The sequence below is a fragment of the Helicoverpa armigera genome, chromosome 2, assembly GCF_030705265.1.
Source record: "Helicoverpa armigera isolate CAAS_96S chromosome 2, ASM3070526v1, whole genome shotgun sequence".
NCBI classification, from domain to species: Eukaryota; Metazoa; Arthropoda; class Insecta; order Lepidoptera; family Noctuidae; genus Helicoverpa; species Helicoverpa armigera.
The window spans coordinates 9626701-9640708 of NC_087121.1; the positions used below are offsets into that span (position 1 = coordinate 9626701).

General features: G+C 45.2%; 1 protein-coding gene across 1 annotated transcript; it reads left to right on the plus strand.

The window, feature by feature from the left end:
* The first annotated feature begins 3016 nt into the window (after nt 1–3016).
* Nucleotides 3017–13098, plus strand: LOC110381468 (protein artichoke). Its single transcript, XM_049843624.2, has 6 exons — nt 3017–3163; nt 5994–6156; nt 9151–9286; nt 9357–9467; nt 9540–12514; nt 12582–13098. Exons 2-6 carry the CDS (start codon nt 6021–6023, stop codon nt 12851–12853), a joined length of 3630 nt encoding a protein of 1209 aa, XP_049699581.2. The 5' UTR covers nt 3017–3163; nt 5994–6020; the 3' UTR covers nt 12854–13098.
* Nucleotides 13099–14008: the final 910 nt, after the last annotated feature.

The window sequence follows — 14008 nt, forward strand, 5'->3', positions numbered from 1 at the left end:
TTTTGAACGAATCACAAGAATGCAATGGCGCCGGTTGAAAATTTGGCGGTAAAGTATGACAGATAGCCCTGTGGTGACAGAAATTGGGAGGATATTCTCGATTTGTATACAGATATGACTGATATTCTCGATATTTTCACAGAATCATAGGACTGCTTCTTCACATCATTGCTGTGTTTTCGAAGACATATAATGATTCATTATTGAATGACAGAAAAGGATGAAAACGTTTATTTCAAAGAAAAAAGTAACGGAATGCCACATACGCTTCAATCGTAATCAAGTCGGGATTGGATCGAAGTCGAATGTGAATCGTATGTTGCTTAAGTAAAATTAGGAGAATCGGGCCCCTGATCTCCGGGACCCCAGACTTTACTTATTTTCTATAAGTTAGTAGGTAGATACTAGTGTGCATAGTGAAAATTATGAGTGACATTTCTTCTGCTTCGATGGAGATTATTTTAACATCGTGGCTTATTTAATAAAATTACTAGGTACTGGAAGAGAACATCTAAGTATTTGGTACCTACCTAAAGTTTGTGAGAAGTAGTGCATGTACATGCCATGTGGATAGGTGATTCCCTGGATTAACACACCTAGGCAACTTTGTATCAACACACCACGCGGGCGAAGCGGCAGCTAGGTTATTAGGTATAAACTAGCTTCTGCCAGCGACTTCGTCCTCGTTAGATTCGGACTTTGTGCAAAGAGAGGAAGAAATAATAAACACCAGCCTATCCAATTATCTAAATCTATGCGTACCTACTACTACTTCACCTAAACAGGAATAAAATGTAAACTATTAATAATTTGTAATTTGGCCGAATATTTAAACACTGCCAAAATAACTAATACTTGCCTATTTTATAAAATAACACCAAAAGAAAGTTAAAAATAAGTGTATTTTAAGTTTTATGTAGATACTAGCTTTTGCCCGCTTCTTCGTTCGCGTGGAATAGTGACTATCAGCAGATTTTTGATTTGACCAATAGATGGCGCTATATGTCCGGAATAATTTTATTTTTCTTTTTTTTTGTAATAAAAACTATCCTATGTCCTTTCTCAAGTTTCAAACTATGTCTGTACCAAAGGACAATGGGCACAAATATATGGGACCTGGTATACCCCACCAATAGGAATGTCATATATATCATTGGATAGGCCTTTTTATGTAGAACAACATTTACTATGACAGCTTTGCTGAAATGTTTGTCCGTTCTGAGATATAGATCAAAAACTGTGCAAAAGTTAGAACTAAGTAATCTATTGATACCTCAAGTTTTTAAAGGAAAAACTTAGTACTAATAACTTTAAGTCTTGTTTCAAAGAAAATCAGATTACAGATTGGTCAGCATTAGTTTTCAGATTGTTTTTTATCTATATCTCAGAACGGACAAACAATAGAACAAAGCTGTCATGGTAAATGTTGTTCCAGTTAAAAAGACCTATCCATCGATATGTGTGACTTTGCTATTGGTGCGGTTTCTCATTACGCGCAATATCCAGTTGGTACAATAAAAGATTCAAATGCTACATAATAGTAACAATTATGGACCTTAACGGGTACAGCAGGTAGAACATACAAGACTTACACTTAGTAGTTCTTAGATTTTCCTTTAAAAACTTGAGTTATCAATAGATTACTTAGTTCTAACTTTTGCACAGTTTTTGATCTATATCTCAGAACGGACAAACATTTCAGCAAAGCTGTCATAGTAAATATTGTTCTACATAAAAAGGCCTATCCAATGATATATATGACATTGCTATTGGTGGGGTATACCAATCTGCCCATTGTCCTTTCACACAAATCGGTTCAGTAGTTTAGGCGTGAAGAAAAGACAGACAGACAGACAGACAGAGTTACTTTCGCATTTATAATATTTGTTTGGATGTCTCTAAAGTCGTCAATAAAATTATTGTCGGTCAATAAGGAACACTCTGAACGTCTATTCAAATTCGTTGCACAAAAATGATCCTTATGTATAGCATGACTTAATCACGCGTGATGGCTTATTACTGTATTTCATGTATAATGTTGGTGTTTCTTTACCGATTCATATGATTGTTTCTTTATTGAGTACGTAATAATGTTAACTTTTTTAAATTATCGTTAGTGAGAGTATTATAAATGTTATAGTAGACTAATCAGAAAGCTCCGAACTGCTAAGCTATCGAGAGTTACACGTGTTATTGTGAGCCAACCATAAAAGTTAGACATATGCTGCCATGGTACCTATATGTTTTACATAATTTTAAGGAAGACATTTAAGGAAGGTTTCTGTGTAGCTTTAACCATAACTCATCATACACACGACGAAATCTTAAGAAATGGAGTAACTTCTCCCGGTTTCCCGACATTTCCCGTCACTGTTCTGTTCCTATTGATCTTAGCGTGATGAAAAGTATCCTATAACCTGCCCAGGAGTATGAAGAATAATTGTACCAAGTTTTGTCAAAATCCGTCAAGTAGTTTTTGTTTCCATAACGAACATACAGACAGACAGACAAAAATTTTACTGATTGCATTTTGGCACTCATCACCCCCTAGTAGTTATTTTGGAAAAATATTCAATGTACAGAATTGACCTCTCTACAGATTTATTATAAGTATAGATGGGAAAGTTTGTGAGAATGTATGTTTGCTATTCTTTCACGCAAAAACAGTTGGACCGTTTTTTTTTAAATTTGGTATGGTATTTAGATATGTGATACCCTGGATTAACACTTAGGTTACTTTTTATCAACATACCACGCGGGCGGAAGCTAGTACACTAATAAGCGACACGTATTCCTAAATATACACATTTTCTCATAAACCTTACAAAACAAACCTCCAAGGTGTTTCGATTTTTTATGATGAGAAGAACCGGATAGAAAATTATCAGGTAGGTATTTTTGATAAAATAAGTATATTTTTTTGGAAAACTGCTATTTGTAGTTCCCACAAGTTATAGAGTGATGTACGAAATAGGCGGTAAATACCTATGCGTGCGTCCGAGAGCGCGGAGGGCGCGCGGCAGTCGGGTCGCCGCCGCCGGAGGTCGCACGTCGCTGTGGCGCCCGCGAGCGCGCTCTGGACTTCGCGCGACAAACTTTGCTAACTTCCGTACTAATATCATGTGATTATAACTCAAGTGCACTTTATAATTCTGTCTGTGTCGTGAGTAATATTGTTCTCTTTCTACAGGGCGCCATAGAGATATTCGTAAATACGAAAGGATAATATAAATTATTAAATAAATATTAGAATATGACGTAGCTACCGCAATATAGCAATAAATTGCTTTTGTACTGTCGTACGTAAGTATCGTCGTAAGCTTTCGCTAGTGGTTTTTTTACCCGCGTACCTTGTGCGGACCCGATTCTCCTAATTTTACTTAAGCGACATAGGATTCACATTCGACTGCGATCCGATCACGACTCGATTACGATTAAAGCGTATGTGGCATTCCGCTATTTTTCTTTGAAATAAACGTTAACTATAGGTCCCGGCTGTCACTGAACATCCTTGGCTGTAGTTACGGGTAGTCAGTACTAGTAGCCAGTAAATCTGAAAGCAGTCCTACCAAGGATTGCCCGGGTAACTGGGTTGAGGAGGTCAGAAGTCAGATAGGCAGTTGCTCCTTGTAAAACACTGGTACTCAGCTGCATCCGGTTAGACTGGATGCCGACCTCGTCCGACCGAAAATGCTCGGGAGATGATGATTTATTAGTATACAAAAGAGAGATATGATATTCTAACTTCACTGAAATTTAATGACTTAGATGCCTTCAAAAACCATGCAATATACAAGTTTGTGCTAAGAAGGGATTTTATGTAAAGTGGACACGGGCGAATTCATGGAAAATTATTAAGCATAAATGCATCGATCTACTTTCCCAACTATGTTTCCAGAGTCACCGGGTGTAGCCGAGCAACTGTTTCTTATGTGGAGCGACTGACCTCCTTAGTCAAGGTGCCTGAGCAAACCGATACTGGACTCATAATTATTTCCAATTATTGCTCTTATTTAATTATCACATTAATTGTAGTGACGTATGACAGTGGGAAATGAAAAAGGATTATGATATGGTTTTCTCTCTTCAGCCGCATTGGAAACTTTGTAGAAACCTAGTTGCGACACTTGCACTGGAAGCCGACTCATGGTTGGGAAATGGCTCGGGAGATGATGATAACCCTAGTTGCGACATGTTCGAAACGCGTTGCTAGTAGAGCGTAGCGCTCGCGTAAAGGGGTCTACACACCAAAGCCGCTGACCCGGCGGCACAGCCCGGCGGCACGACTGCCGCGGTATGTGGTGTTCTAGTAATTGTCAAATACTCTATGAAAGCCGGCGGCATGATTGTACAAAATACGGCCGGCGGGTTGGGCCGCCGGGTTGTGCCGCCGGCATCAGCGGCTTTGGTGTGTAGACACCTTAACGCTTGCCGTAGCACGCGTAGCCAGTCGCTGAACCCTCCTTTCAATGGCAGATTTCGATGCGCAGTACTATATTTAAAACAGCAACCATTAAGTCTTACACATTATAAACCAAGTTAATTGATAATAGTTATTTGTTATACCTACAAGAGTGCAAAGTTGCTTTTTAACCGCGTGCTCAATTTTGATGACCGAGCAAGCGAAGGCTTCTAAAATTGAATTCAATAATTAGAATCCTGAGCGATAGCGAGGGAATCAAAAGAGCACAAGGTGAAAAATCTTTTCATCCCACCATCTCGGAAAGAGTAGTTTTATCCTTTGATATCTGAGCGCAAAAGTCGTTTTTATCCTCTAGAGCGGCAAAGTGATTTGAATTTAGAACATCGTGTGCAATACTCCATTTGTGACAATCTTGATAAGACTTTTCAAACAAATACATATTAAACAAATAAAATAGTGCTTAAAATAATTATTCCATTAATTAATTAATTTTTATTATTGTTTTTACATAAATTTTTAACCTCGTTTCATTTTTAAACTGCGTTTTCAAATAAATGAACTTTAATTAGGCACTTCTTTTTAATTTGATACTCACATGTGCGCGGCATTTTGTTTTTTTGCGTTTAGTAATTTCCTCGATGAGGTGGGATGAAAAGTTACGTGTTGCACTCGAGTGCAAAGATTTTTCACCTTGTGCTTTTGATTCCTCGCTATCGCTCAGGATTCTAATTATTGAAACACTCGCTACGCTCGTGTTTCAATTTTAGAATCCTTCGCTTGCTCGGTCATCAAAATTGAGCCCGCGGTTAAAAAGCAACTTTGCACTCTTGTATAACAAATAACTATTGCACTCGAGTGCAACACGTAACTTTTCATCCCACCTCATCGAGGAAATGCAAAAAACAAAATGGCGCGCACATATGAGTATCAAATTAAATAGAAGTACGTATTAAAGTTCATTTATTTGAAAACGCAGTTTAAAAATGAAACGAGGTTAAAAATCTATGTAAAAACAATAATAAAAATTACTTAATTAATTGAATAATTATTTTAAGCACTATTTTATTTGTTTAATATGTATTTGTTTGAAAAGTCTTATCAAGATTGTCACAAATGGAGTATTGCACACGATGTTCTAAATTCAAATCACTTTGCCGCTCTTGAGGATAAAAACGGCTTTTGCGCTCAGATATCAAAGGGTAAAACTACTCTTTCCGAGATGGTGGGATGAAAAAGTTTTGTACCTGAAGAAAGCAGGACAACCTTCGAATCACCACTCGTCTTCTCGATAACAACAACAAAACACTTATATAGTAAGTTAGTAAACCCCTTCATGCTTTAGACCACGCAAGTATGCATTTGCGTTTCCCGGTGTATACGATAACGGTTTCCGAGGAACTACTTCCAATACCCAGATAACAAGTAGGCTATCTCCGTCTCCGATGTACCATAAGTTGATTCGGTAGGATTTACAATATTAGGAAGGTTTGGAAAGTGACGCTACCCATCTATGTGTTGCGCTTCCTAAAATAAATGAGTGATCAAGATGCAAAAATGACATAAAATATAGTGTGCAGGATCGTGGGTGCGCCCCCGCATGGCGCGGCTGGTGGTGCTGGCGGCGCTGGTGGCGGCGGCGCGGCCGGCGGGCCCGGCGTGCGCGGCGCAGTGCGCGTGCCGCCGCGACCTGCTGGCCTGCTCCGGCCTGCCCTACCACCGCTTCCCCGACACCGGTAACCCGCACCAGCGCACACATAGCGCCTGCTTCTATCGTCATACATGCCTTCCTCGTTGGTCTAACTGTCGCAAGGGCGGCTGCTGTGCACGAGGTCTCGGGTTCGATTCCCGAGTCAGACTGAAATCGCTTTGTGGGTATTAAAAACTTTCACAAAGTAGCCCTGGAAGCCTTATAGCACCGATCCAAGTTTCCGTGATCATGTCTCAAAATATTCGAAAATATTTAAAAACGTTTGTGAACAGGCTAAATCTATTCATATTAGAAATAAAATAAAAAATTCTAAGGATAAAATAAAAACAACTTGGACAGTAATTAATAACGAAACAGGTAGGCGAAAAGTTCGCAAAACTGATTTTAGCCTAGAAACTCATAAAGGCCTCATCAACGGTAACCTTGAAGTAGCTCAAGAGTTTGAAGCATTCTTCACCAAAATACCTTTCGAAACTACAAAATCACTAAATTCTTCAACCGCCAAACATTACAACTTCAAGTATGTGATGTATCTAAGGATTTCGGGCTTCTAGTCAATCCTGCCAAGTCACAAACTCTCATTATTGGTGGCAGATATTTCCTCAATAAGCTGTCTTCTCCACCACCGGTCTCATATGATAGCGTTGGCATCCCATACTCTACTACGGTCAAGAACTTGGGGGTAATTTTGGACTGTCATCTATCCTGGGGTTCACACGTTGCAGAAGTAAGCAGAAGAGTTTTTTGCTCTTTTCAGTCACTCAAACGTCTCCAGAAGTTCCTGCCTTTTTCAACAAAAATTACTCTCGCTCAGTCGCTTCTTCTCCCTCTTTTAGATTATGCTGATGTCTGTTTCCTTGATGCGACTGAGGAACTTCTTAACAAACTCAAGCGTCTGCAGAACCTGTGCATCCGCTTCATTTTTGGCCTCCGGAAATACGACCATGTGTCTGAATTCCGGAGCCAGCTGAAGTGGCTGCCAATTCGGCAGCATCGAGATGCTCATATTCTGTCTTTTCTCTTCTCTCTTCTTCACAATCCCAACGCTCCAAATTATCTTAGGGAACGCTTTGAGTTCCTTGTTCCTAGAGGCAAACCCTGTCGCTCCTCTCCATCTCTTTTACTCCGTATCCCTCCTCATACTTCGAGCCGTTATGATGGATCCTTCACTGTTCGCGCTGTGAGGCTTTGGAACGCTCTGCCTCACAGTATACGTGACAGCACATCGTTGGATGTGGTCAAGAGACGAATTAAAGAACATTTCCTGTCAACATGACCTTATTTGTATGTATGTATTTATTTATTTATTATATTTTATGTTATGTAGTTTCATCTTTGTTTTGTTTAATGTTGTGCACTTAATATTTTCTCTTCCCTATCGCATCTCTCTATCGCTCTAAGGTTTGCTGTTAGAGAACCTAGTTCTGGGTTAAGCTCGCCTTTGTACATGTCTTCTCTGTGTTGTGTGTGTCTTTTAAATGTTTTTGTGTACAATAAAGAATAATAATATGTATATGTATATACAAGGTAATGTGAGGATTCTATATTTTATAAAAAATGGTTTGCAGCTGTCCGTCTGCGCTATTTTCGCTATGGCTCGCACACACTTTTTCTGAGCTCTGAATGCATTTTCGTTATCAGTAGAATTACCCCAAAAAATAACACAATACCTTAAAAGAGATGCAACATAGCCATGATAAGCAGTACGAAGGGTTGGGATGCTGGCTGTTCGTCTAAGCAAAGGGGACCTAGCACGCTTCCCTGTGGAACGCCTGATCTAACTGTTCTACATGATGAAGAGTGACTTATTACTCGTTTAATAATCGGGCATATTCAACTTATCTGAGTTATTTGACTTCGATTACTTAAATAAGATTTAATCAGGTCATACATGTTTTGATTGTTTGTTTGTAACTTTGTACAAAAATATAAACTGATTTGTAAATGTGAACACCATGTAGCATTTTAATCTTTTTTTTATTATTATTTATTCTCATATTCTTAGTCTATTGTGATTCTACATGATCTTCGCATGTTATTATAGTAAGTATCAATACATACAAACTGTAATACCTTAAAAAGAGTAACCATGGAGTTTCTTGCCCGTTCTTCTCCATAGGAAGCTACTTTTGGAATGGGCAACTAGAATCAACTTTATTTATATTTTTTGACGTTCATAAGTGCTTGTGAAAGCCTAAATGAAATAAATGATTTGACTTTGACTTTAACTTTGGTTACACGTTAATGTCGGTCCTACGCCTGATCTCTCTCCACTCGTCGGATTGCCGTCCCATCGGGCTATGGTAGTGAAGGAAGAGCGAGTGCACATGTGTCTGTGCAAATGCTTGTACAGTTGGCTAATCTCCTGCATGAGAACAGCCGCCATAGCCGATAATCAGCTAGGAGGACGTCATCATCATTAAAGTGATTATACAAGTAAAGGAGTAAATATTTATGTTGCGCCTAAAGCTTGAAACACCTTGGTCTAGACGGCTTAAGCTAGGTGTAGCCCGCTACGTGCGGCTAAACTCAGTTGTATCCTCTTATCTTCGTTTAGAACGAGGTGTAGCCGTGCTAATAGTGGCCATGTGTCACACTATCTCGTCTTTTTATCAACTCTCCTTATATCTCCCAATAAACTGGCTAATGTATTACCTCTGGGTACTCCTTATGTACGTCCTTATGTAGTCCCTAAGGCACTACCCTTATGTACTGCCTTTGTGTCCCTTCTGAAAACACTTCAACACCATTATCTTGCATTTTTCAATACATATTAGGTCAGAGAGAACCAGTCGAGAAAGACAAGATAAGAGTATTAAAACCAAAATGCTTAACTGAACTGTAAACCAAGTTGTAGCCAATGAGATATAGGATAGGTACATATAATTCTAGCTGCTATGATAAAGTTTTTACTTAGTTATAACCGAAGATAGGAGGATACAACTATGACTACCCGCTACACCTGGCTTCGCCGTAACATGTATGTTAGATGAGAGGTGCAGTGCGTGTGTGTGTGCAGAGGCGGGTGTGCGGCACGTGTCGCTGGCGGGCGCGGCGCTGGGCGCGCTGGGCGAGGCGGCGCTGGACGCGCGCGCGCTGCGCACGCTGGTGCTGGTGGGCGCGCAGCTCAGCCACCTGGAGCCCGCGGCGCTCGCGTACGTACCGCACCGCCTCCGCGTCTCGCGTGCCCCTCCGCTGCCGGCTAGTAATGCTACGTCTTTGCAGGTCCATGGTGTCCACCCTGGCGTCGCTAGACCTGGGTTTTAATGAGTTCACTGAAGTACCTTTACATTCGCTGCGCGATTTGAAAGTCTTGAATTGGCTGAATTTACAGAAGTAAGTTACAAAAGTAAGTAAAGAGAAGACTGATCGAATTCTTCGTTAGATTAATATACGATACGGTTGCAGTAACTACATCAGTGACTTGGGACCGCACCTGAACTGGGGCTTCCTGGCGGACTCGCTGAGCAGCCTGTCGCTTAGCAACAATCAGCTGTGTGCGCTGGGCGCGGGCGCGCTGGCGTCTCTGCGCGCGCTGGCGCAGCTAGACCTCGACGGCAATCGGCTGCACGCGCTGGCCCCGAGCGCGCTGCCGCCGGCGCTGGCCGTGCTGCGCCTGGCCGACAACCTGCTGCAGCAGATGCCGTGCGCGGCGGCGGCGCGCCTGCCGCGCCTGCGCCACCTGCACTTGAGGAACAATATGTTACGGCCTACACAATGTCGCACTGAACATTCTAAAATTGATTCCCTGGACCTGAGCCATAACGAGCTAGACGACTTGTTTGAGCTGGATTTCCAGCAGAGGCTGCAGCTGAAGCAACTGATACTAGACTTTAACGAGTTCACGTCGGTGCCGTCTTTCGTGATGGACAGTTCCCGGCTTGAGAAGTTATCGATCGCATACAATAAAGTAGGGCACGTGTCGGAGGCCGCGGTGCACGCGCTGCGGCGCCGCCTGGAGCGCCTGGACCTGGACCACAACGAGCTGTCCGAGCTGCCGCCGAGCGTGGTGCACTTGTCGCGCCTGCGCCACTTGTCGCTGGCGTACAATCGCCTGCAGGAGGTGGCGGCTCTCCCGCCGCACCTGCATTCTATCTCTCTGGCTGGCAACTTTCTGACAGCGTTTCCAAAAGGACTGTGGAGTCTGGCGCCTGCGATGCTTTCATACCTGGATATGGGTTACAACCAGATAGCGGTGGTGAAGGCGGATATGTTCGGCGCGTGGTCGGAGGCGCTGAGCACGCTCAACCTGAAGGGCAACCGCGTGGCGCAGCTGGCGGGCGACGCGTTCCCACGCGGGCTGCCGCTGCGCGAGCTGATGCTCAGCTTCACGGAGCTGAGCGTCGTGCCGGGCGCCGCGCTCGCCAGCCTGCCGGCGCTGCGGGCACTGGAGCTGTCCTCCTCGCTGCTCAGCGGGGAGTTTCCGCTCGCCGGCTCGAGCTCGTCGCTCTCTTGGCTTAGTTTAGATAACAACAATATTCACTACGTCTCCAGTGAACATATCCATAACTTTCCATCGCTAGAATATCTCAATTTAGATTTTAATAAAATAATAGAGTTCCCCAGTGACGTGTCGGGAACGAACTGTTCGTCTCGCCTGAAAGAACTGAGATTGTCGTACAATTACATAAGTAAAATAAGCTGTGATTTTTTCGGAAAGTTGACGGATTTACAGAGTGTTGACCTATCATATAATCGCGTGCACAATCTAAGTGAAGACTGTTTCGCACAGTTACATAATTTGGTTTATTTAAATTTAGTAGGAAACCTGTTGGAGTTAGTCGCAGAACGAGCACTCACTGGACTTCCTAAGTTACAAGTGTTGGACTTGCAAGATAACCGTCTAACTGAGTTCTCCACAGAACATTTTGAAAATGTGTCTAGTGAGGAAAGCAACTTGTCGGTGAACGTCAGTTACAATCGCATCAAGACACTCGCGGGCGGCGGAAGAGCGGTCTCCATTAATGTTCTAGACCTGTCGCATAACTTGCTGGAGAGTTTATCGAAAGCTTTCTTCGATTGCGTGGGAGCGTCACTGCGGCAACTGCTTCTAGCGAATAACCACCTGACGCACATAGATAACTTTGCTTTCGGCGCGCTCTCCAATCTGGAAATAGTAATTCTGCACCACAATAATATCAGTGCAGTGAAACGGAGAGGATTCGGTGAGGAGTCCGCGCTGCAGATCCTGGACCTGTCGCACAACCGCCTGGCGCAGCTGGCGGCCGAGCAGTTCCACAGCCTGCGGCGCCTGCGCCACCTGCGCCTGGCCGGCAACGAGCTGCGCGCCCTGCCGCGCGACGTGTTCAAGAACACCGTGCTGGAGCACCTGGACCTGGCGCGCAACCAGCTGGCCGTGTTCCCCGGCAGCGCGCTGGCGCAGGTGGGCTTCACGCTGCGCCGCCTCGAGCTCGGCCACAACCGTCTTGAGTACCTGGACGCCGCCATGTTCCACGCCACCGCGTTCCTCCACGAGCTGGGCGTGGCCCACAACGCGCTCACCGTGCTCTCCGACAACACGTTCGCTGGGCTGGCGCGGCTCCGTCGCCTCGATCTCTCCTACAATATGATCAAGACCAACTTTAAAGAATTGTTTCACAATCTGCCGCGCCTGCGACGTCTGGCGTTAGCTGGAGCAGGCCTGAAGGCGGTGCCTCATCTGCCGTTAGTCAATTTGACTGAATTGGATCTGAGCGGCAACAACATAGCGTCGTACCGGGCCACCGACATGCGCTGGCTCGGCAACCTGCGCGTGCTGCAGCTTTCGCGCAACCGGTTCACGTCCCTGCAGGCGGCGATGTGGGCCGCCGTGCCGCGCCTCACCTCGCTCGACATCTCGCACAACCCTATAGTTCGCATCGCGAGCGGTTCATTCGAGGGTTTGAACCATCTGCTGCAGCTGCGCGCCGACCATCTTCGTCAGCTGGGAGCGATAGAGCCGCGCGCTTTCCGGCCACTGGTATCATTGCGTTCTCTCACCCTCGAATCTCTCGCATTGAACGGGCGGACACAAGTGGCGCTCGCCGACATAGCCGCGTGCGTTCCCGGTCTAGAAAACCTCGATGTGCACGTGCTCGATCCTGTTCTAGAGTCCCAGCTAAGCGGGCTGCAGGCGCCCAAGCTGCGCGCGCTGCGGCTGCGCGGCGCGGCGCTGCGGCAGGTGTCGGCGCGAGCGCTGGCGCCGCTGGGCCGGCAGCGCGCGCTGGCGCTGCGGCTGGCCGGCACGAGCGTGCGCGCGCTGCCGCCCGCACTGCTGCGCCCACTGGCGCGCGTGCCGCACCTGGCGCTCGACCTCAGCGACAACCAGCTCGTCAGCTTCGAGCCCGCCACCCTCTATCCGAACCTCACCGGCTGGAACCGGGTGGCAACTAAACTATTATCTGGTAAGTAGCACTTGTCGCGTGCTGTGCTAGTTGTGCGCATGTGAGTGAGCGCGAGGCGTGTCGGCAGGTGGGTTGGCGGTGGGCGGCAACCCGCTGCGCTGCGGCTGCTCGGTGTCGTGGGTGGGTGCGTGGCTGCGGCGCTGGACGGCCGAGGTGGGCGGCTGGTCGGCGGCGGCGCGCGAGGCGGCGCGGCGCAGCCGGTGCGCGGGCGGCGCCGTGCTGCTGGCTCTGCACGCGGACGAGGCGGCGTGCCAGGCGAGCGCGCTGTCGTCGCGCGCGCGCTGCTCGCGGCCGCGCGCGGCACTGCTGTGCGCGCTGCTGCTGCTCGCGCTCAGCTAGTGGCGCGCCCACACACTCAACGTGATCTACAATATTTGAAGTGTCCAAATCTATAGCATCTTAGTGCGTGTGATATTTTGACTTTGACACGTTTTCTATTATACGTTACGTTTTAAACAACAACGAACATGGAATGGATAAAAAGCAAACGTCGCTCTGCGTCGGCGCGTGCTGAGTTTTGGCGGTGACTGTGTACATAGCGTGTCGTGATACTAGCAATACATATTAAAATATTTTTATACACACCCTGATGAGTTTCATTGTTCCATCGAGCGTAGGTATACACACGCTTTAAAAAATTACTAAATAATTCGGACATTTAGTTTGATGAAAGAAAGCGTGGAACGTTTTGCCCAAAAAGAGTAAAGATTACGCTCCACGCTTTCTTTTTAGTTTTTAAACAGCCAGGCCGCCATATTGGATTTGTAATGACGTTTCTTAACTAGTCATGTATTGTCATCAGAACCCACGGCGTGTGCAATATTTTATCCTAATAGAAGACCGGCAAGAAGGTCAAATTAAGATTCCAAGATTTTCTTACATACATAGTCACAAAGGAAGCCAATACGAGCGTGTTAAAAACATATGAGTAGGCATTGTTGCCACATTTATAAGTATGGAAAAGAAAAGGCAGGCTATATGTGTGTAAAATATGACTGCGAGTGATAAAAAATCCGATTTGTTCACCATTACGAAATATGCTTTGTCTTGTAGTCGGTTTGCAGTCGACAATGCAATGGAAGACTAGTCTGACCGGAGCTTTCCGAACCGAACCACTCAGCGATCGATTGAGCCTCGAGGCTTTAACTCAGCCACGAGCTCTTCACGATGACCTTCGTCAAAGGGATGGTGACGTGATTGCCATCGTTTACTTAATAATAATGGCGTCCACGGCCGTTTTCAGCCACGGCGGCTTCTCTCACTTTAGAAGATCAGCCAGCTGCGCAGGCCATATTATAGTGCACGAGCATTTGCGCAGACACAAGTGCCCTCCCTATTCCTTCACTCTCATAACCCGATGGGACGGCAATCCGACACGACCGGAAAGAGATCAGGCGCGGGACCGACATTTACGTGCTCTCCGATTCACGGGTGAATTAATCACCAACTTCCAGACTACGGGCTGCTTTGTGAAAGTTTAAGAAAACCCACAAA